This window comes from Entelurus aequoreus, linkage group LG08 (genome assembly GCF_033978785.1).
Source record: "Entelurus aequoreus isolate RoL-2023_Sb linkage group LG08, RoL_Eaeq_v1.1, whole genome shotgun sequence".
NCBI classification, from domain to species: Eukaryota; Metazoa; Chordata; class Actinopteri; order Syngnathiformes; family Syngnathidae; genus Entelurus; species Entelurus aequoreus.
This window is the reverse complement of record NC_084738.1, coordinates 6,057,957-6,084,166: the sequence shown is the minus strand read 5'-3', so window position 1 is coordinate 6,084,166 and position 26,210 is coordinate 6,057,957. Positions and strand designations below refer to the sequence as shown.

Genomic DNA, 26,210 nt, shown 5'->3' with positions numbered 1-26,210 from the left:
TAGCCCAAAGAAGTCCGATCAACCCGAAAAACCACTGATGACGTGGGAAGCCGACGCGCAGGCGCAAAGACGAGTAAGCCCAACACACACACACACACACACCTTGGAAAAAAAAACAATGCAGTCAGCAAAGTGCATCCATTTGCATCTTTTGTAATAAAGAAGACGACATGCACCTGGTGGCCACTTTATTAGGTACCCCTGCTCTAGAAGACCTTGGGCGGCCAGATGTGCACACTCTGCTGGTTTGACTCTTTTGAGTAGGAAATAGTAGGTTTTTTTTATTACTATTTTCTTTGGCAAGTGCAAGTCAAATTTGCATGCATGGAATGGAACTTTATGGTCATATTGTTGTCGGTACAAGAGCAGACATAGACAGGGGCAGCTGATGGTAAAAAAAAAAAAGGTAAACCGTTTAAGACCAGAAAAAAAAACCTCAAAGCACATATAAACATATCAGGACACACATAACTCAAGACCCCCCCTCCATATCCCACACCCCGGATTGTAAATAATTCATTGTATATACTCTGATGATTATCTTGTGTGATGACTGTTTTATAAAAATAGTGTATATCTGTATCATGAATCAGTGGACCCCGACTTAAAAAAGTTGAAAAACTCATTGGGGTGTTACCATTTAGTGGTCAATTGTACGGAATATGTACTTCACTGTGCAATCTACTAATGAAAGTTTCAATCAATCAATTAAAAACTATGGGGACTACTGTATTCCTGAGTGTATAGTATAGCGCATGCACTCCTCTCACTATGAAATACAGCTGGGATAGGCTCCAGCCCTAATGAGGACAGGTGCTATGTAGAAAATGCATAAATGAATGGAGGTACAAAGTGGAATAATAAAGTTAAAGTACCAATTATTGTCACACACACACTAGGTGTGGCGAAATTATTCTCTGCATTTGACCCATCACCCTTGATCACCCCCTGGGAGGTGAGGGGAGCAGTGGGCAGCAGCGGGGGCCACGCCCGGGAATCATTTTTGGTGATTTAACCCCCAATTCCAACCCTTGATGCTGAGTGCCAAGCAGGGAGGTAATGGGTCCCATTTTTTTAGTCTTTGATATTGGGTTTGAACTCACAACCTACCCATCTCAGGGCGGACACTCTAACCACTAGGCCACTGAGTAGGTTATTTCTCAAATAAAAATGTTACGACTTCAACATTTCTCGACCGATTAGAAAAATTCCAACACCAACCATTCAGAACATTCAAGTTGTTTTTTTTAGCATTTTTTCAGAAAATTCCCTCTTTTTCCGAAATTTCCATGAAATCCCATTGAAAAGAATGGAAGTGAAGTGAATTAGTGAAGTGAATTATATTTATATAGCGCTTTTCTCTAGTGACTCAAAGCGCTTTACATAGTGAAAATCCAATATCTCAGTTACATTTAAACCAGTGTGGGTGGCACTGAGAGCAGGTGGGTAAAGTGTCTTGCCCAAGGACACAACGGAAGTGACTAGGATGGCGGAAGCGGGGATCGAACCTGCAACCCTCAGGTTGATGGCACGGCCACTCTACCAACCGAGCTATACCGCCCCAAAAGAATGGAACATTTTTCAAAGTTACACAACTCCCAAATTTTTTATCTGATTCAAACCGTTCAAAATATTCAGCCTTTCAGGAATTGTGTGCTCCCTTTCAACAATTGTAAAAAAAATTCCCGGATTTCCTAGAATTTCCCGTTTTTAGGGACATTTTCCACATTCAAAATGAATTATCCATTTTTCACACTTCCACAATTCCCACATTTTTCATCCTATTCAAACCATTCCAACATCAACACATTCTACTCTTCCAACTAACACTTTCCCAAGTTCCAAACCAAATTCCGGTTTTCTTGGAAATTCAAACTCTTCAACATTCAAACCATTCCAACATTCATGATGATTTTCTTGTGTGATGACTGTATTATGATGGTAGTATATATCTGATAGTATATATCTGTATCATGAATCAATTTAAGTGGACACCGACTTAAACAAGTTGAAAAACTTATTCGGGTGTTACCATTTAGTGGTCAATTGGACGGAATATGTACTTCACTGTGCAATCTACTAATAAAAGTCTCAATCAAAAAAGACTGTTTTGAGTAGGAAATTTTTTTTTTTAATTACTATTTTCTTTTGCAAGTGCAAGTAAAATTTGCATGCATGGAATGGATTGATTGCAATCTACTAATAAACGTTTCAATCAATCAATCAATGGATTTTTTTTTACGGTTTGACAGAAAAAGTATATGTACTGCTTGAAATTGCATACCTTTTGAACTTTAATAGTATCCAATATTGCAACAAATATTACAGTATATTATCATACTTTCCAAACTTTTGTTGTCTAAATCAAAATAAATACTAAAATATCTGCTTGACTTATGATTTTACAGCAAACTACCCATCAAATTAATAAAAATGACAAAAAATGTTACGGTGTTCTTTACAGCATATTACTGTAAATTGAAAAAAACTACCATTTTTTTTCCGTTGACATTCTGTTGACTGATCTGCCATATTTTTACTGTAAAATCTACGGTTGTGGTTTTTAACGGTGTATTACTGTAATGGAAAAAACGGTACATTTGTTATTAGGGTAGGAAAACTGGCAGCTAAGTTGCCAGAATAAAGAAAATAACTTGTACTGTTTTTCCATTAACAATATCATGTTGTAAAAAACAATGTACATTTAATAGTAAAATTCTGTCAACTAAGCTGCCAGCTTTTACAAGTACAAGTACAAGTACGACGACCCGTTTTTTTCCGTAAAAAAACCTCCAAAAACAGTGGTACTGTTTTTCCATTTACCGTAAAATGTTGTAAAAAAACAACAACAACCAAAAAACACTATATTTTACAGTAAAATTTTGTAAATGTAAAGTTTTTACTGTAAAATAGACAGTCTACTTAAAACAATTTATATAATTAATAATGAAATCCAGAGGCAAATTCATACATTATTCACTGTTACAAGCAGCCCTCTGATGGCAGCCATAACTGCCATGTGGCCCTCCATGAAAATCAGTTGGACATCCCTGTCATAGAGTAAAGAGTATGGGCGTCCCGAGCTGATATTGATATCAAATATCGGTCCGATATCAGCAAAAAAACTGTGGATTATTTGGGCTTGTGTTTACTTGTGCAAAGCCGGACAGACAGTCAACATCTAAATGCCCTCCAATAAACACACAAAGTTGTTTATTTTCTCCTATTTTAATCAAGTCATTTACAAAAAGTAAACATGATAGGCTATTGGCTACAGGAGCTAGCAGCTACACAACAGCTCAGCACAATATAGCACACAAGCTAGACATAAGTGTCCCTAATACATGTCCCAAATACTGCATTCTAAAACGGCACATTTGTCAATACAAACAAGTATCAAATGTATATAGTTGCATATTACTTACCGATATAATGTCTTCCTGGCAGAAGCTTATCCAGTAACAAACGTGTCCGCATCATTCAAGTTACTGCGTCATGAGTTTAACAAAATTAATTATTGTGGCCACGGGGTGTTGTCAAAAACAACTACTACCCCACTTCTACTTAAAGACAGCATAAGTCTATTCCAGACGGTTAATACAAAATAGGTTATTGTTTTTCATACCAACTATACAAAAGAATACAAAATAATAAAGGTAAGTATGACTGTTGATGGTTTTGTGTTGGATTAATATCGATACCGGCCACCAAAATTGTACTATTCTATCGTAAGTGGAAAAGTTGCATCGGGACGTCCCTAGTAAAGAGTGTAAAGACATTTGATAACATTTCCGTTTCTGTACATATTGTAGTATAGTCTGGCGGTCACAAAACCGCACTCATGACATGACCTCAGACGAGGCAGCACAAGTTCACCATAAAAACTGTAGGGAAAATAATATTTATATAATTCGCTGTCATCTGTGTCAACAGAATTGTTCACATTTTAGCCTAAGAAATGTACTTCCTTGTACAGTACATTCAGAGTGCTTGATCTTTTCCACATTTTCTTATGTTGTAGCCTTATTCCAAAATGAAATGAATACATTTTTGTCATCAAAATGATTCACACAATACCCCATAATAACAATGTTAACAGGTTTTTAGTTTTAGTTATTTTTTTAATTTTTGATAAATTTGAAAACAATTCTTAAAAAAAACAACAACAAAACGCTTTTTCACATTGTCACTAAAGAGTATGCAAAAAATAAATAAAAATATACTTTTTCACATTGTCACTATGTTTTGAATTTTGAGGACAAAGATACATGTATTCCATTTTGGAATAAGGCTGTAACATAACACAATGTGGAAAAAGTAGAGCGCTGTGGCTACTTTTGTACTTTTATTATTCTCAAGCAGGGGTGTCCAAACCTTTTCCACTGAGGGCTGCACAAAATGAAAGCATTTTTGATATTTTTCATTTTCAAAACCAAAACAATATATTTTGTAACCATTAGGGCTTCCCTTAATTTTGGTGAACGTTAAAGGTCCCTGGTACCCAATAAAGTGTTACAAATAAGTCATATATAAATATTTTAACTTTGAATGCTTAATTACTTATAGATCAACTTCAGATCTATCTGTTGCCATAAAGGTTTTTTTGGTTTATATTTTATGCCCTTTTTTTTTTTGTTAAAGAAACCCCTATTTTTCTCTGACAAAAACACTGTATGCAAATATTTATATAAAACATTTTTCAAAATGGAGTATTTGATGTGAAGTAATTGTACACCTAAATAGATCAATTATTCATAAAAACTTTTGTTGTGATTTATTTTTATTTTTTGAACAATGACAGTTTATAAATAAAATCAGACTAAAGATTACAAATAGGTCATATATCTATATATATATATATATATATATATATATATATATATATATATATATATATATATATATATATATATATATATATATATATATATATATATATATGTACAGTATACATACATATATATATATATATGTACAGTATACATACATACATATATACATACACACATGCACACACACACACACAAACATATATACACTTACACAAATATATATATACACATTCATACATACATGTATATATACATACACACACATATATATACATACACACATATATATACACACACACATATATACATACATATATATACATACACACACATATATATACGTACACACATATATACACATACAAACATATATATACACATACACACATGTATATATACATACACACATATATACATACATATATATATATATATACATACACACACATATATATACATATATACACATATATACACACACATCTATTCATACACACATATATATATACATACATACACATATATATACATACACACATATACATATATACATATACATATATACACATACATATATATATATATATATATATATATATATATATATATATATATATATATATATATATATATATATATATATATATATATATATGTATATAGTATGTATAATATTTTTACTGTCAACGCTTACGCATCATCTTCAAATCTATTCATCAATTATGTTTTTATTATTATTTGAGCAATGACAGTTTTAAAGTAATAGCTTGCATGGCAGCTTTGTGTTATTAGTATTAATATAACAACATGTTCTCATTACATTAAACCTGTTTGCTCTTTTATTCCCCTTTTTATGTTTGTTTTTTTCAATAGTATTTTTCAAATGTGCCGCAGGCCGTTAAAGCATTAGCTGCAGGCCACATTTGGCCCCAGGGCCGCACTTTGGTGCTGATCTAAAGTAGTGCTCCAAAACTTCTGGTCAATGGAGAGCTGGAGCATATCTCAGCTGAGTTTGGCCAAGATGGGTATTGGTCTGTGCGGGGGTCAGCAACCTGCGGCTCTTCAGTGCCGCCCTAGTGGCTTTTTGGAGCATTTTTAAAAAAAGATTGAAAATGCAAGTTTGTTTACATGTAAAATCTTCCACTCCTTCTTTGTCTGATTTTGTCCACTAAAACTTTCATGCTGTGTGTGAATGCACAAAGGTGCGCTTTGTTGATGTTATTGACTTGTTGGAGTGCTAATCAGGCATATTTGGTCACTGCATGACTGCAAGCTAATGTATTTAGGCTAGCTGTATGTACACATTGCATCATTTTGCCTCATTTTTAGCTATATTTGAGCTCATTTAATATCCTTTACTTTTATCCTCTTTGTATATCATTTAGTTTTGCATGTCTCATGACACATTATCTGTATGTAATATTGGCTGCATTCTTGATAATTGTTTGTGTGCCATGTTGTTCCAGACCACAGCAAACATTACCTAGCTTGCCAAAGATTGTAATGAATCTATATTTAAAGAAGACAGCCTGCCGTTTCCTTTAACTTGGACACACACATCTATACCTTTGGCCATTCTAAGACAGTCATTTCCAGGAGTTATCTCACCCTCCGTGTAGCCTCTGATTTACTAATGGTTTCTATTGTAGTAAAAATGTGTAGAATAAATATTATATTTTAACATTTCTGTCAACGAAGATTTGCTTCAGCCTGCGACACATAGTCATTTTGATAGTAGGCTATTATAGCTAATATAGACACTTACGTCATGTGTTGCCATTATTATAACACTTATATAAGACTTTTAAAGTCATTTTGATAGTAGGCTATTATAGCTAATATACACACTTACGTCATGTGTTGCCATTATTATAACACTTATATAAGACTTTTAAAGTCATTTTGATAGTAGGCTATTATAGCTAATATACACACTTACGTCATGTGTTGCCATTATTATAACACTTATATAAGACTTTTAAAGTCATTTTGATAGTAGGCTATTATAGCTAATATACACACTTACGTCATGTGTTGCCATTATTATAACACTTATATAAGACTTTTAAAGTCATTTTGATAGTAGGCTATTATAGCTAATAGAGACACTTACGTCATGTGTTGCCATTATTATAACACTTATATAAGACTGTTAAAGTTATTTTGATAGTAGGCTAATATAGCTAATATAGACACTTACATCATGTGTTGCCATCATTATAACACTTATAAAATACTTTTAAAGTCATTTTGATAGTAGGCTAATATAGATAATAAAGACACTTACATCATGTGTTGCCATCGTTCTAACACTTATATAAGACTTTTAAAGTCATTTTGATAGTAGGCTAATATAGACACTTACATCATGTGTTGTCTTCATTATAACACTTATATAAGACTGTTAAAGTCATTTTGATAGTAGGCTAATATAGCTAATATAGACACTTACATCATGTGTTGTCTTCATTATAACACTTATATAAGACTGTTAAAGTCATTTTGATAGTAGGCTAATATAGCTAATATAGACACTTACATCATGTGTTGCCATCATTATAACTCTTATATAAGACTTTTAAAGTCATTTTGATAGTAGGCTAATATAGATAATAAAGACACTTACATCATGTGTTGCCTTCATTATAACTCTTATATAAGACTGTTAAAGTCATTTTGATAGTAGGCTAATATAGCTAATATAGACACTTACATCATGTGTTGCCTTCATTATAACACTTATATAAGACTTTTAAAGTCATTTTGATAGTAGGCTAATATAGATAATAAAGACACTTACATCATGTGTTGCCTTCATTATAACACTTATAAAATACTTTTAAAGTCATTTTGATAGTAGGCTAATATAGATAATAAAGACACTTACATCATGTGTTCCCTTCATTATAACTCTTATATAAGACTGTTAAAGTCATTTTGATAGGAGGCTAATATAGCTAATATAGACACTTACATCATGTGTTGCCTTCATTATAACACTTATATAAGACTTTTAAAGTCATTTTGATAGTAGGCTAATATAGCTAATATAGACACTTACATCATGTGTTGCCATCATTATAACACTTATATAAGACTTTTAAAGTCATTTTGATAGTAGGCTAATATAGCTAATATAGACACTTACATCATGTGTTGTCTTCATTATAACACTTATAAAATACTTTTAAATTAATCTTGATAGTAGGCTAATATAGCTGATATAGACACTTACATCATGTGTTGCCATCATCATAACACTTATATAAGACTTTTAAAGTCATTTTTATAGTAGGCTAATATAGCTAATATAGACACTTACATCATGTGTTGCCATCATTATAACACTTATATAAGACTTTTAAAGTATTTTTGATAGTAGGTTAATATAGATAATAAAGACACTTACATCATGTGTTGTCTTCATTATAACACTTATATAAGACTTTTAAAGTCATTTTGATAGTAGGCTAATATAGCTAATATAGACACTTACATCATGTGTTGCCTTCATTATAACACTTATAAAATACTTTTAAATTCATCTTGATAGTAGGCTAATATAGACACTTACATCATGTGTTGCCATCGTTCTAACACTTATATAAGACTTTTAAAGTCATTTTGATAGTAGGCTAATATAGCTAATATAGACACTTACATCATGTGTTGCCATCATTATAACACTTATATAAGACTGTTAAAGCCATTTTGATAGTAGGCTAATATAGCTAATATAGACACTTACATAATACTTTTTTTGCGGCTCCAGACGGATTAGTTTTTTGTATTTTTGGTCCAATATGGCTCTTTTAACATTTTGGGTTGCCGACCCCTGGGTCTGTGTGTACCTAAAAGTCAGCTGTGATAGGCTCCAGCTCAAAGGGGACCTGATAATGAGGGTGAAAATGTGATGTACACTATATTGCCAAAAGTATTTGGCCACCTGCCTTGACTCACATATGAACTCGAAGTGCCATCCCATTCCTAACCCATAGGGTTCAATATGATGTCGGTCCACCTTTTGCAGCTACTACAGTTTCAACTCTTCTGGGAAGGCTGTCCACAAGGTTGCGGAGTGTGTTTACAGGAATTTTCCACCATACTTCCAAAAGCGCATTGGTGAGGTCACACACTGATGTTGGTGGAGAAGGCCTGGCTCTCAGTCTCCGTTCTAATTCATCCCAAAGGTGTATGTCGGGTTCAGGTCAGGACTCTGCGCAGGCCAGTCAAGATCATCCACACCGGACTCTGTCATCCATGTCTTTATGGACCTTGCTTTGTGCACTGGTGCACAGTCATGTTGGAAGAGGAAGGGGCCCGCTCCAAACTGTTCCCACAAGATTGGGAGCATGGAATTGTCCAAAATGTTTTGCTATCCTGGAGCATTCAAAGTTCCTTTCACTGGAACTAAGGGGCCAAGCCCAACTCCTCAAAAACACCATAATTACTCCTCCATCAAATTTCACACTCGGCACAATGCAGTCCAAAAGTACCGTTCTCCTGGCAACCTCCAAATCCAGCCGATAGTTGACTTTGGAATATGTAGGAGCGAGGACATTTCACGACTGTATTTGTTGCACAGCTGGCATCCTATGACAGTTCCACGCATTGTTTCACTAATGTTTGTAGAAAAGTGCTTGATTTTATACACCTGTGGCCGGGCCAAGTGATTAGTACACCTGATTCTCATCATTTGGATGGGTGGCCAAATACCTTTGGCAATATAGTGTATGTTATAAGAATATAGAATAGAATAGAATGGACTTTATTGTCATTATATTTGCATATAACGAGATTAAGGACTCCAACTAAAGGTGTGGTAGTGGAAACAAATATGGGATAAAAATAAATGACACAAGAAGTAATAAAGATAAAAAAATAAGAATTGAAATAAACAGACTACTGTCCAATACAATTAATAAGCAATCCTGTACAATATACAAAACAATATACAAAATACTGTACAATATACAGAACAAGACAAGAGTACCAGACAATATGATTATTATTCGGTGAAATTAGTGTGGCCATTATATCATTTGAAGTGAATTATATTTATATAGCGCTTTTCTCTAGTGACTCAAAGCACTTTTACATAGTGAAACCCATTATATAAGTTACATTTAAAGCAGTGTGGGTGGCACTGGTGAGCAGGTGGGTAAAGTGTCTTGCCCAAGGACACAACTAGAGATGTCCGATAATGGCTTTTTTGCCAATATCCGATATTGTCCAACTCTTAATTACAGATTCCGATATCAACCGATACCGATATACACAGTCATGGAATTAACACATTATTATGCCTAATTTTGTTGTGATGCCCCGCTGGATGCATTAAACAATGTAACAAGGTTTTCCAAAATAAATCAAGTCAAGCTATGGAAAAAAATGCCAACATGGCACTGCCATATTTATTATTGAAGTCACAAAGTGCATTATTTTTTTAACATGCCTCAAAACAGCAGCTTGGAATTTGGGACATGCTCATGAGGAGGTTGAGGTGGGCGGGGTTGGGGGGGGACGGAGTTTATGTGGGGGAGGGGGGGTAGCGGGGAGGGGGGGTGTATATTGTAGCATCCCGGAAGTGTTAGTGCTGCAAGGGGTTCTGGGTATTTGTTCTGTTGTGTTTATGTTGTGTTACGGTGCGGATGTTCTCCCGAAATGTGTTGGTCATTCTTGTTTGGTGTGGGTTCACAGTGTGGCGCATATTTGTAACAGTGTTAAAATTGTTTATACGGTCACCCTCAGTGTGACCTGTATGGCTGTTGACCAAGTATGCCTTGTGTGTGTGAAAAGCCGTAGATATTATGTGACTGGGCCGGCATGCAAAGGCAGTGCCTTTAAGGTTTATTGGCACTCTGTACTTCTCCCTACGTCCGTGTACACAGCGGCCTTTTAATAAGTCATACATTTTACTTTTTCAAACCGATACCGATATTTTCCAATATTACATTTTAAAGCATTTATCGGCCGATAATCATACTTGCCAACCTTGAGACTTTCGATTTCGGGAGATTGGGGGGGGGGGGGGGCGGATTTTGGTGGTAGCGGGGGTGTATATTGTAGCCCGGAAGCGTTAAAGTACCAATGATTGTCACACACACACTAGGTGTGGTGAAATTAGGGATGCAAGGGATTCTGGGTATTTGTTCTGTTGTGTTTATGTTGTGTTACGGTGTGGATGTTCTCCCGAAATGTGTTTGTCATTCTTGTTTGGTGTGGGTTCACAGTGTGGCGCATATTTGTAACAGTGTTAAAGTTGTTTATACGGCCACCCTCAGTGTGACCTGTATGGCTGTTGACCAAGTATGTCTTGCAGTCACTTCCGTGTGTATGCAGACGACGCATACAACATGTGACTGGGCCGGCACGCCGTTTGTACGGTGAGAAAGCGTACGCGTCGACAGGTTGTAGAGGACGTTAAAGGCAGTGCCATCACGGCACGCCCTTAAAGGCCTACTGAAATGAAATGTTCTTATTTAAACGGGGATAGCAGATCCATTCTATGTGTCATACTTGATCATTTCGCGATATTGCCATATTTTTGCTGAAAGGATTTAGTAGAGAACATCAACGATAAAGTTCGCAACTTTTGGTCGCTGATAAAAAAGCCTTGCCTGTAGCGGAAGTAGCGTGACGTCGCAGGTTGTAAGGCTCCTCACATCTGCACATTGTCTACACCAGCAGCGAGAGCGATTCGGACCGAGAAAGCGACGATTACCCCATTAATTTGAGCGAGGATGAAAGATTTGTGGATGAGGAAAGTGAGAGTGAAGGATTAGAGTGCAGTGCAGGACGCATCTTATTTCGCTCTGACCGTAACTTAGGTACAAGCTGGCTCATTGGATTCCACACCTTCTCCTTTTTCTATTGTGGATCACGGATTTGTATTTTAAACCACCTGGGATACTATATCCTCTTGAAAATGAGAGTCGAGAACGCGAAATGGACATTCACAGTGACTTTTATCTCCACGACAATACATCGGTGACACACTTTAGCTTCGGAGCTAACGTGATAGCATCGTGCTTAACTGCGGATAGAAACAGAAGAAAAATGCCCCTGACTGGAAGGATAGACAGCAGATCAACAATACTATTATTACTTCTACTATCAGGACACACCGAACCAAACACTGGACATGTAGCCACACGGTTAATGCTGTGCCGCCTGTCGAAGCCTAGCAATGCTGTTGCTAATGACGCCATTGAAGCTAACTTAGCTACGGGACCTCGACAGAGCTATGCTAAAAACATTAGCTCTCCACCTACGCCAGCCCTCATCTGCTCATCAAGACCCGTGCTCGCCTGCGTTCCAGCGATCGACGGCGTGACAGAGGACTTCACCCGATCATCGATGCGGTCGGCGGCTAGCGTCGGATAGCGCGTCTGCTATCCGACTCAAAGTCCTCCTGGTTGTGTTGCTGCAGCCAGCTGCTAATACACCGATCCCACCTACAACTTTCTTCTTTGCAGTCTCCATTGTTCATTAAACAAATTGCAAAAGATTCACCAACACAGATGTCCAGAATACTGTGGAATTTTGAGATGAAAACAGACGCTGTTTGTATTGTGACACAATGGTGTCCCAATACTTCCGTTCAATCCGTGACGTCATCATACCGAGACGTTTTCAGCCGGATATTTCCCGGGAAATTTAAAATGTCACTTTATAAGTTAACCCGGCCGTATTGGCATGTGTTGCAATGTTAAGATGTCATCATTGATATATAAACTATCAGACTGCGTGGTCGCTAGTAGTGGCTTTCAGTAGGCCTTTAATATTGTTGTCCGGGAGAAATTCGGGAGAATGGTTGCCCTGGGAGATTTTCGGGAGGGGCACTGAAATTCGGGAGTCTCCCGGGAAAATCGGGAGGGTTGGCAAGTACGCCGATAATATCGGCAGCCTGATATTATTGGACATGTGTAGACACAACAGCAGTGACTAAGATGGCGGAAGCGGGGATCGAACCTGGAACCCACTCGACCAACCGAGCTACAATACGCCCCTCTATTTGTGCACAGGTGTTCCTAATAAAGTGGCCATCCGTCGAAGCCAACATGCAGGAGCTGACACACTTTTCCCGTGCGCGGCCGCGTGTGCGTGACACCCGTGACGCCATTGGCTCTCCGGGACACGGGTGGGGGCGCGAAAGTCCTCCCCGGGAGAAGTGAGTGCACACTCGCGAGGTGGTGGTCGGGGGAGCAACATCCACGCACATTCACCGCAAAACGAACGTGACCCCCCAGCCCCAACCACGCCCCGTGGGAGGGGAGAGAACAGGTGTGCAGGTGCCTCCAACTTCCGCCATGGGAGCGGGAAAGAAGGAGGTCGTTTAGCGGGAGCGATGAAGTTCGGGAAGAGCATCTGCGTGCTGAACGTCGGGGGGACCCGCTACGCCTTCACCCGCGACGTGATCCGGGATTTCCCACTCCGGCGCGTCAGCCGCCTCCACGCCTGCGCCTCGGAGAAGGAGGTCCTGGAGCTGTGCGACGACTACGACCGGGACCGCAACGAGTTCTTCTTCGACCGCCACGCTCAGGCGTTCGTGTTGATCATGCTGTACGTGCGCTCCGGCAAACTGCGCTTCCTGCCCGGCGTGTGCGAGCTCTCCTTCTACTCGGAGATGCTCTACTGGGGGCTGGAGAGCGCGCACCTGGACTCCTGCTGCCAGAAGCGCCTGGACGACAGGCTCTCCGAGGTCGGGCTGGACGGGCTCTCCGAGGAGGACGCGGGGGTCTCCGGGGAGGAGGCGGGCGCAGAGGCCGTGCAGGCGCGGGCGGCGCTCACCGGGCGCGCCAAGTGGATGGAGAGGACGCGGAGGGCGTTCGAGGAGCCCAGCTCGTCCGTCGGGGCGCAGCTGCTGGCTTCGGTGTCCGTCATCTTCGTCATCGTGTCCATGGTCATGCTGTGCGCCAGTACTCTGCCGGACTGGGACACGGCCAAGAGGAACACCGTGGAGGAGCACCGGTAAGTCCGTGCTTGGCGTCTATTCCACGCACTCTCCCGGCTCCACTTCCACATATCTCATCAGACCCGGAGCCAAGTCAAACTTGTCCCAATCCTTTTTTCTCTTATAGTTTTTATGTTATTAACTATTAGTTACTTTGTTATTAACGTTTTATTATAATCACATATCATGATGTGATACGTTTGTGCTGGTTTATGCTGCGTTTTTTGGTCTAAATATCCTAGTTTTTATGTTATTAACCATTAGTTGCTATGTAATTAACATTTTATTATTGATTACCAGACCAGACCCCCCCCTCCCCCCAACCTTGTCAAAATCCCCGCAAACCTATCCTAATCATGATGTGTTACGTTTGTGCTGGTTTATGCTGCATTTTTTGTCTAATAGTTTTTATGTTATTAACATTTTATCATTCATAACCAGCCCCACCCCCCACCCCACCTTGTCAAAATCTCCGCAAACTTTTCCCAATCGTTTGTGCTGCATTTTTTTGTCTTATAGTTTTTATGTTATTAACTATTAGTTACTTTGTTATTAACGTTTTATTATTCATATTCACCTTGTCAGAATCTCAGCAAACTTATCCCAATTGTTTGTGCTGGTTTATGCTGCATTTTTTGTCCTATAGTTTTTATGTTATTAACATTTTATTATTCATAAATATTGCCAAAATCCCCGCAAACCAGTCCAATCGTTTGTGCTGCATTTTTTTGTCTTATAGTTTTTATGTTATTAACTATTAGTTACTTTGTTATTAACGTTTTATTATAATCACATATCATGATGTGATACGTTTGTGCTGGTTTATGCTGCATTTTTTTTTGTCTAAATATCCTAGTTTTTATGTTATTAACCATTAGTTGCTATGTAATTAACATTTTATTATTGATTACCAGACACCCCCCCCCCCCCCAACCTTGTCAAAATCCCTGCAAACCTATCCTAATCATGATGTGTTACGTTTGTGCTGGTTTATGCTGCATTTTTTGTCTAATAGTTTTTATGTTATTAACATTTTATCATTCATAACCAGCCCCCCCCACCCCCCACCCCACCTTGTCAAAATCTCCGCAAACTTTTCCCAATCGTTTGTGCTGCATTTTTTTGTCTTATAGTTTTTATGTTATTAACTATTAGTTACTTTGTTATTAACGTTTTATTATTCATATTCACCTTGTCAGAATCTCAGCAAACTTATCCCAATTGTTTGTGCTGGTTTATGCTGCATTTTTTGTCCTATAGTTTTTATGTTATTAACATTTTATTATTCATAAATATTGCCAAAATCCCCGCAAACCAGTCCCAATCGTTTGTGCTGCATTTTTCGTCTTATAGTTTTTATGTTATTAACTATTAGTTGCTATGTTATGAACATTTTATTATTCATATCCAGCCTCCCACCTTGTCGAAATCTCCACAAACCTATCCAATAGTTTGTGCTGGTTTGTGATGCATTTTTTGTGTTATAGTTTTTATGTTATTAACATTTTATCATTCATAACCAGCCGTCGTCGTTTGTGCCACGTTTGTGCTGGTTTATGCTGCATTTTATGTCTAACTATTCTAGTTTTTATGTTATTAACTATTAGTTGATTTGTTATTAACGTTTCATTATTCATAACCAGGCCCCCCACCTTGTCAAACTTATCCCAATTGTTTGTGCTACGTTTGTGCTGGTTTATGGTGCATTTTTTGTCCTATAGTTTTTATGTTATTAAATTTTAATATTCATAACTTTCACCCACCTTCTCAAAATCCCCGCAAACCAGTCCGAAACGTTTGTGCTGGTTTATGCTGCATTTTTTGTCCTATAGTTTTTATGTTATTAACTATTAGTTGCTATGTTATTAACATTTTATCATTCATAACCCCCCTTTTATTATTCATAATCACGTATCGTGATGTGATACGTTTGTGCTGGTTTATGCTGCATTTTTTTTGTGTAAATATCCTAGTTTTTAATGTTATTAACCATTAGTTGCTATGTAATTAACATTTTATTATTGATTACCAGACCAGATCCCCCCCCCTCCCCCCCAACCTTGTCAAAATCTCCGCAAACCTATCCTAATCATGATGTGTTACGTTTGTGTTGGTTTATGCTGCATTTTTTGTCCTATAGTTTTTATGTTATTAACTATTAGTTGCTATGTTATAAACATTTTATTATTCACAACCAGCCTCCCACCTTGTCAAAATCTCCACAGACTTGTCCCAGTCGTTTGTGCCACGTTTGTGCTGGTTTATACTGCATTTTTTGTCTAACTATTCTAGTTTTTATGTTATTAACTATTAGTTGCTTTGTTATTAACGTTTTATTATTCATAACCCCCCCTTCCACCTTGTCAAAATCTCTGCAAACTAATCCCAGTCGTTTGTGCCACGTTTGTGCTGGTTTATGCTGCATTTTTTGTCGAACTATTCTAGTTTTTATGTTATTAACTATTAGTTGCTTTGTTATTAACGTTTTATTATTCATAACCAGCCCCCCACGTTTTGTCAAAATCTCCGCAAACTTATCCCAATTGTTTGTGCTACGTTTGTGCTGGTTTATGCTGCATTTTTGTCTTATAGTTTTTATGTTGTTAACATTTTTATATTCATAACCAGCCCCATACCCACCTTGTCAAAATCCCCGCAAACCAGTCCCAATCGTTTGTGCTACGTTTGTGCTGGTTTATGCTGCATTTTTTGTCTTGTAGTTTTTATGTTATTAAAGTTGTATTATTTATAACCAGCCCTCCCCCACCTTGTCAAAGTCTCCACAGACTTGTCCCAGTCGTTTGTGCTGGTTTATGCTGCATCTTTTGTCTAACTATTCTAGTTTTTATGTTATTAACTATTAGTTGCTTTGTTATTAACGTTTTATTATTCATAACCAGCCCCCCACCTTGTCAAAATCTCAGCAAACCTATCCCAATCGTTTGTGCTACGTTTGTGCTGCATTTTTTTGTCTAAATATTCTAGTTTTTATGTTATTAACCATTAGTTGCTATGTTATTAACATTTTATTATTCATTACCAGACCAGCCCCCCCATCCTTGTCAAAATCTCCGCAAACCTATCCCAATAGTTTGTGCTACGTTTATGCTGCATTTTTTGTCTTATAGTTTTTATGTATTAACATTTTATCATTCATAACCAGCCCCCCCTTCCACCTTGTCAAAATCTCTGCAAACTTATCCCAGTTGTTTGTGCTACATTTGTGCTGGTTTATGCTGCATTTTTTTGTTCTATAGTTTTTATGTTATTAACATTTTATTATTCATAACCAGACCCCCCACCCCCCACCCCCACCTTGTCAAAATCTCCACAAACTAGTGCCAATCGTTTGTGCTGGTTTGTGCTGCATTTTTTTGTATTCCAAATTTTATGTTATTCACATTTTATTATTCATAACCAGCCCCCACCCCTCACCTTGTCAAAATCTCCACAAACCTGTCCCAGTCGTTTGTGCTACGTTTGTGCTGCATTTTTTGTGTAAATATTCTACTTTTTCTGTTATTAACCATTAGTTCCTATATTATTAACATTTCATTTGTCTTAACTGTATTAGTTTTTATGTTATTAACTATTACTTGCCCACCCACACCCACACACACACACACGCGCGCAAACACACCTTGTCAAAACCTCCATAAACCTGTCCGATTGTGCTACGTTTGTGCGGCAAAAAAACGTTGTATAACTATGATAGTTTTGATGATAGTAACGATTTATCGGGCTAATTATAAATCATAAATCGTTAATAACTTATAGTAACTATAACTAACTATAATAATTAGACAAATACATATACAATCAGACTAATAAGTGCATAGAATCGAATAATGATGTCAGACAAGGCAGCACACATCTTCAATGTTTACTTTTAAACTGGTAAAAAAAAGACATTTATATAATGTGCTGTCATGTGTGTCAGTAGAAATGTTACATTTCAGCTCACAGGAATTCTACTTCCCACTAGAGAAAACATGTTGCTACAAGTTATATATGATTTTTACATTTTACACAAACACACTTACACAAACGCACACACACCAACTACAATTGTAGTCCAATAACCATTAAAAAATAACTACTCTATAAATCACAAGTTACTCACAAGTTACTCAATACTTGAGTATTTTTTTCACATAAAACTTACTTACTTTTACGTATGTAATTATTTTGATGACTACTTTTTACTTTTACTTGAGTCATATTATTTTAAAGCTACGGTACTCTTACTTGAGTACAACTTTTGTGTACTCTACCCACGTCTGCGTACAACACTTAGGAACTTTAGCATATCAGTACGTGTAGTTCAATTATGGAATGGATTAAGCAAAGACGTCAAACAAAATACTAATATGATCCAATTTGAGGAACTGTTCGAACTCAAAGTGTTTACAAAGTCTAAAGAAGACTGATAAACATATTTAACCTTATTGTAAATGGGATAATCTTAGTCATCTCCATATGTGAATCGAAACCTATTTAACTAGTTATTTAGGAGCACTGTTGTATTTGTTATTCATTTATTTAGATTGTGTTACAAATGAGAACAGGAAGTGAACAAATGTGTTAGTAATTGCTGTGAAATGGAAAGGGGGTATGATTAAATAAGGTCTGCTTCTTCCTGCTCCTATTCGGTCATGTTATAAGGCAGGAATGTGGCTTGTAACAGTGAATAATGTAGGAATTTGCCATTATTAATTATATCAATTGTTTTAAGTAGATTGTCGATTTTACAGTAAAAACTTTACATTTACAACATTTTACTGTAAAATACAGTGTTGTATGTTTGTTTTTTAAACATTTTACAGTAAATGGAAAAACAGTACTGCTGTGTTTTTTTGGGGGGGGTGGGGGGGGGCTGGGGGGGTTACAGAAAAAGCTGGCAGCTTAGAATTTTTGTGTTAAATTGGTTTTTACAACATTATATTGTTCATGGAAAAACAGTACAATTTCTTTTTTTTCTGGCAACTTAGCTGCCAGTTTTTCTACGGTAAAAACAAATGTACTCTCTTTCCATTTACAGTAATACACCGTTAAAAACAACAACCGTAGATTTTACAGTCAAAAACTGCAAAAAGCAGTAGTAGTTTTTTTCAATTTACAGTTATATGCTATAAAGTACACCGTAACATTTATTGTCATTTTTATGAATTTGATGGGTAGTTTGCTGTAAAGTTAAGTATTTTTATTTAGACAAAAGCATGTTTGGAAAGTATGATAATATACTGTAATATTTGTTGCAATTTTTGATACTACTAAAGTTTAAAAGGTATGCAATTTCAAGCAGTATATATTTTTTTCTGTCAAAATGAAAAAAATCCATTACATTTAGTGAGAAAATATGAAGTACTTTATTGACACACATCATTTCCAGGTGTTTGTGTCAGGTTCAAACACTGATGACATCTATTAAACAGACAAGAAGCAAGGAATCATGCAGAGACAGAGTTAACATTTGCTCAGTGAGGAGAGACGTATTGGGCTGTACACTTAGTTACACTTCCAACCTAGGCTCTAAGGTACAGTCCCATGTGCTCCTCTATTTATTTGGGAGGTCCCTGGTTACATCACTGAGGCTGCTTCTGAAGGAAGGGGGGTCCTTTCAGCAGCCCCAGTTAGACACAATATATGATTATTCAGAAATGCAAATGTGCTGACACTTGTGATATCGCCCTGTCTCTGCTTTGTCTGCGTCACGGTACTGATGTTCGCCCTTGGCAGTCAGCCGGCCGGGTCTGGACACAAACACTGATACGAGACGACTCGCAATCCAAGATTGCGAGTTATCCCTTTGCACAGATAGAAAAGTACAACTTCAGCACAATTGATAATAACTATAGCAACGGCCTTTAAGCATAAGAGTTGTGTGATAATGTAAACATAATTATTCCAACAGTTTGCGGGCCAGATAAAATGATGCCAGATCTGGCCCCGGGGTCTTGAGTTTGACACCTGTGTTGTAAGGAAATATGTGATGTATCACAACATAACGGCATGTTCAAAATAAACATTGCACTTTAGTGATGTGCACACAATGTTCGAAAAGGAGCAGGAAGAAGCAGAGCTTCTCTGATCCTGCCCCCAGATGTCTAAATTTGGGTCACTCGGGTCAATAAAGTCAATGCACAATTTGACGATGGCAGCTGATTAATATTGAGTTTTCATGCATCGACCATCTGGCCAATCAATAGGTAATCCACATTATCTATCACAGGTGTCCCCAAACTACGTCCAGATCCGGCCCGTCAGCGTCCAAAATCCAGCCCGCGGGAAGTCCCAAATAAAATAAAATAAATTCTAAAAATGATTTTGTATTTCTTATAATTTTTTTTTTTTTTAAATCTGTCCTTTCTAATCCATTTTCTACCATTTGTTACTCTCGGTGTCTCCTAGTCGCTCAGGCAATTCATATTGTCTAAAAATGCATTTTCCTATCGATAACGTGACATCATCGTGCTCGGAATATAAATATATATATATATATATATATATATATATATATATATATATATATATATATATATATATATATATATATATATATATATATATATATATATATATATATATATATGCACATACATACATATACTGTATAGTTGAGGTTTCTGTGGTTTATCCGTTATAGTGCTCAATACCGGGGGTAGAGCGGAATAAGAGGGATGTGTGCTATGGCTATGAGTTGTTTTTTCCCTTGGCCTCAGTCTAGACCCCAGGCTTAGACCCCCCCCCACCCAACCCCACCCCCCATTGTTTACCTATATCTCACATTTTTTGTATGTTGGCAGACCTGTCAGCGATCCTGTTCTGTCTCCCTGTAATGTTTGATCCTGTTCTGTCTCCCTGTAATGTTTGTCTGATTTTGAATGGGATTGTGCTTAAAATTTTAATTTCCCCTCTGGGATTAATAAAGTATTTCTGATTCTGATTCTGATATGTTAGGTCAGGAAAAAACACAGAGGCTATTTCATCCCTACAAGCCTGTTTCGCAGGTTGCCCTGCTCTTCAGGGAAACCTATATATAATATATATAAATAATAAAATCCCCAGAGGAGCAGGGAAACCTGCGAAAACAGGCTTGTGGGGATGAAATAGCCTCTGCTGTTCAGGGTATTTTATAATATACTGTTGATTGGCAACACTAAATTGGCCCTAGTGTGTGAATGTTGTCTGTCTATTTGTGTTGGCCCTGTGATGAGGTGGCGACTTGTCCAGGGTGTACCCCGCCTTCCGCCCGAATGCAGCTGAGATAGGCTCCAGCACCCCCCACGACCCCGAACGGGACAAGCGGTAAAAAATGGATGGATGGATGGACATATATATATATATATATATATATATATATATATATATATATATATATATATATATATATATATATATATATATATATATATATATATATATATATATATATATATAAATCCGTTATACTGTGCTCAATACCGGGGGTAGAGCGGAATATACGTTAGGTCAGGAAAAAACACAGAGGCTATTTCATCCCTGCAAGCCTGTTTCGGAGGTTTCCCTGCTCTTCAGGGAAACCTATATATAATACCAGAATCAGAATCAGAATCAGAAATACTTTATTAATCCCGAGGGGGAATTAAAATTTTCAGCACAATCCCATTCAAGATCAGACAAACATTACAGGGAGACAGAACAGGATCAAACATTACAGGGAGACAGAACAGGATCGCTGACGGGTCTGCCAACTTCTGGCGCCCCTTACAAAAAAGGTGAGATACAGGTAAACAATGGGGGGGTGAGTTTGAGGGGGGGGAAAAAAGGATAATAAAATAAAGTCTCTGCTCTTCAGGGGATTTTATAATATACTGTATATAATATAATAAAATCCCCTGAAGAGCAGGGAAACCTGCAAAACAGGCTTGTAGGGATGAAAAAGCCTCTGCTCTTCAGGGGATTTTATAATATACTGTATATAATATTATAAAATCCCCTGAAGAGCAAGGAAACCTGCGAAACAGGCTTGTAGGGATGAAATAGCCTCTGTGTTTTTTCCTGACATAACGTATATATATATATATATATATATATATATATACATATATATATATATATATATACATATACAGCCCAGCCCCCGGCCAGATTTTTTTAACTCAATGCGGCCCCCCGAGTCAAAAGGTTTGGGGACCCCTAACCCATCAGATGGCCTTCCTCCTGCGTGACGGCGATTGTGCACGTGTGCAAAGAAGTCACTTGAAGAATGCGTGGGGGGGTGGAAAAAAAAAAGATACAATTTGGTCTTGGTGTACTTCCTGGAGTCCCCGCTGCTGCTCTCCTCCATATAAGGCCGGCTAAAGCTGTTGTTTAGATGTGGTCAGGTACAGTCAACGTCTCCACGCCTGCTTTATTTATACTTCCTGTTGCCGAGCTCCTTTGCCGGGTTTGTCTCCGTTCTTTGCCTGCCTCTAATTCACTTTGGGTTACCTTTCGCGGCGATAATCATTGGAGTCATCAGCGCCGCAACCCCCTGCCGTGCGACGTCATTGGTGCTGGATGTCTCGGGTCACATGATCAGCGCGACTGATTGTCCGACTCTTACATAACTCACTTCCTGTTGACAGCCTGCCCTCGTCTCTCCTCCGCAGGATAGTGGAGGCCGTGTGCATCGGCTGGTTCACGGCGGAGTGCACCGTGCGCTTCCTGGTGGCGCGGAACAAGTGGGACTTCCTCCGCCGGCCGCTCAACATCATCGACGTGATCGCCATCACCCCGTACTACGTCACCATGGCGATGGCCCGGGCGGGGATGCCGGGCGCCGGGCTGGGAGTGGCGGGCGTCATCCTGCGCGTGCTTCGGATGATGCGGGTCTTCTGGCTGATGAAGCTGGCCCGCCACTTCCTGGGCCTGCAGACGCTGGGGCTGACGCTGCGGCGCTGCTACCGGGAGATGGTGATGCTGATGGTGTTTGTCTTCGTCGCCATGGCGATATACAGCGCCCTGGCGCAGCTGCTGGAGCACGGCCTGGATTTGGGCATGCAGAACCAGGATTTCGCCAGCATCCCGGCCGCCGCCTGGTGGGTCATCATCTCCATGACGACGGTGGGGTACGGGGACGTGTACCCGGTGACCGTCGGGGGGCGGGTCCTGGGGGGGATGTGCGTGGTGAGCGGCATCGTCCTGCTCGCCCTGCCCATCACCTTCATCTACCACAGCTTTGTACAATGCTACAATGAACTCAGACTGCGCTCGGCCAGATACGCTCGCAGCGTCTCCACGGAAATCCTGCAGTGAGCCTTTTATCCACTTCCTGGACGTTTGCCCCGCCCTTTTCCTCTTTTCTAATCTGCCATACTTGGACAGAGGTGTTAGAAACACACAAATCATTATTTATTCATCCCTGGCAGGCGGTGTCAATCTGCTCCTCCCTGCACGCTTTGTTTACCCTTCATCTTCTTGTGTTTGCCCAGCCTTCGGCTGACCTAGATCTGCTGCGTATAGATGGACGCAATGCCGCCTGAGGCATGGCGTGTCGAGGGGGAGAGAGAGAGGGTGTGTCAGGTTCAAACACTGATGACATCTATTAAACAAGACAAGAAGCAAGGAATTAAACAGAGACAGAATTCCAATTAGCTCAATTGAGGAGAAACGCGTAGGCACTGTACCCTTGTACAGCGTCGTCCCACGCTCTGACGAAAGGTTGTACGCAACCTCTTATATTTGGACTTTCCCTGATTACATAGCAACAGCTGTTTCCAAGGGAGGGGGGTCGTAAACAGCCGTCGCCTTTGGTTACGAAACAGTCCAAAGAAAAGGTGCCTGGAGGGAGGTCAGGTCCTGCTTCCTCCTCGCTTTGTAGATCTCGGGTCAGGACAAAATCTTCCTGTGGATTACAATACATCAAAGAAACCGACACCCTCATGTCGCTCCCCATCCTACACAGTGGAGTTTTACAAGCCTTTTGATTGGTAGGATCAAAGACAGCTTTTGTCTGCTCGCCGGGAACTCGTTGAAACACAAAGTTTTGTGATAACTTAGAAACAATTATTCTGACAAGGGGACTTTATCATGAATAAATAAATGTTATCAGATTCTCAATAGTATTTAAATTCATGGGGGGGCGTGAGAGGCAGTGCGACTTGATCAAAAATTAATAATCGTTATCAGATTGTCAATACTATTTATATTCCGGGGTGTGAGAGGCATTGGGGGCTCTATCTTAAATAATGAATGTTATCAGATTCTTGATATTATTTAAGTTTGTGGGGGGGCGTGAGAGACAGTGTGACTTGATCAAAAATAAACGTTATTAGATTGTCAATACTATTTATATTTGGGGGTTGTGAGAGGCATGAGGAATTTATCATATATAAATAAATTTTCTTATATTTTCAATAGTATTTAAATTCAGGGGGCGTGAGAGCCAGGGCGACTTTATCATAAGTAAATTAACTGTATCAGATTCTTAATAGTATTTAAATTCATGGGGGACGTGAGAGGCAGGGCAACTTTATCAAAAATAAATAAACGTGATCAGATTGTCAATACTATTTATATTTGGGGGTTGTGAGAGGCATAAGGAATATATCATAAAAAAATAAATGTTCTTATATTCTCAATAGCATTTAATTTCAGGGGGCGTGAGAGGCAGTGTGACTTGATCAAAAATAAATAAACGTTATCAGATTGTCAATACTATTTATATTTGGGGGTTGTGAGAGGCATGAGGGATTTATCATAAATAAATAAATGTTCTTATATTCTCAATAGTATTTAAATTCAGAGGGTGTGAGAGCCAGGGCGACTTTATCATAAGTAAATGAATGTTATCAGATTCTTAATAGTATTTAAATTCATGGGGGGGCATGAGAGGCAGTGCGACTTGTTAAAAAATAAATTAACGTGATCAGATTGTCAATACTATTTATATTTGGGGGTTGTGAGAGGCATGAGGGATTTATCATAAATAAATACATTTTCTTATATTCTCAATATTATTTAATTTCAGGGGGCGTGAGAGCCAGGCGACTTTAGCCTAAATAAGTAAATGTTACCAGATTGTCTAAAGTATTTATATTCGAAGGGGGCGTGGGGGTTAACTTCTTGTTCTCAGGTTCTCATTAAACTCAGGGGGCGTGAGAGGCATGGGGACGTTATCATAAATAAATCAATGTTATCAAATCCTCAACTTTATTCAAGTTTATGGGGGGGGGCGTGACAGGCAGTGCGACTTGATCAAACATAAATACATGTTATCAGATTGTCAATAGTATGTAAATTCAGGGGGTGTGAGAGGCAAGGAGACTTTATCATAAATAACTTCATGTTTTCAGATTGTCAGTGGTATTTAAATTTGGGGTGGGGATGGGGGGTGTGAGAGGCAGAGGGAATTCATCATAAATAAATGAATGTTTTCAATTTCTAAATAGAATTTAAATTCATGTGGGGGGGCGTGCCAGGGAGAATAATGAGGATAAATAAATGTTAATAGATTCCCAATAGTCTTTAAATTTGGGGGCGTGAGAGGCTGGGGGACTTTGTCATGAATAAATACATGTTATCAGATTCCTAATAGTATTTAAATTCTGGGGGCGTGAGAGGCAGGGGGACTTTGTCATAAATAACTTCATGTTTTCACATTCTCAATAGTATTTAAATTTGGGGTGGGCGGGGGGGTGAGAGGCAGAGGGAATTCATCATAAATAAATGAATGTTTTAAATTTCTAAATAGAATTTAAATTCATGGGGGCGTGCCAGGGAGAATAATGAGAATAAATAAATGTTAACAGATTCCAAATAGTGTTTAAATTTGGGGGCGTGAGAGGCAGGGGGACTTTGTCATGAATAAATACATGTTATCAGATTCCTAATAGTATTTAAATTCTGGGGGCGTGAGAGGCAGGGGGACTTTGTCATAAATAAATACATGTTATCTGATTCTAAATAGTATTTAAATCATGGGGTGGGGTGGGGTGGGTGGGGGGGGGAGTGAGAGGCAGTGGGACTTTATAAAAAATAAATAAATGTTACCAGATTGTCAATAGTATTTATATTTGGGCGGGTGGGAGAGCAAGGAGGACTTTATCATGAATAAATGAATGTTCTCAGATTATTAATAGTATTTACATTCAGGGGGGGGGGGGGGGGTGAGAGGCAGGATGACTTTATCATAGATGAAAAATAATTGTTACCAGAGAAATCTATTTTATCAGATTCTAAAGAGTATTGTAGTGGATTGTCCGAAGCTTAAACAGGCAACAAAAGTAGTTTAGTACAACAAATGTATTTACCCATTATCAGAAGTGCAGGTTGAATTAAGTTGGCCGTGCAGACAGACCACGTGTTACTCCGGAGCAAACAAGACACACACAAGCCAAAATCACTGTCGAGTTCCGGTCTTCTGCCATTTTTTATATGTCTCTTGTGCGTCATTGTTT

At 38.4% G+C, this 26,210-nt stretch overlaps 1 protein-coding gene across 1 annotated transcript; it reads left to right on the top strand.

The window, feature by feature from the left end:
- The first annotated feature begins 13,182 nt into the window (after positions 1-13,182).
- On the top strand, positions 13,183-24,706 carry kcng3 (potassium voltage-gated channel, subfamily G, member 3). The gene is made up of 2 exons (XM_062055411.1): positions 13,183-13,805; positions 22,422-24,706. Exons 1-2 carry the CDS (start codon positions 13,183-13,185, stop codon positions 23,065-23,067), a joined length of 1,269 nt encoding a protein of 422 aa, XP_061911395.1. The 3' UTR covers positions 23,068-24,706.
- Positions 24,707-26,210: the final 1,504 nt, after the last annotated feature.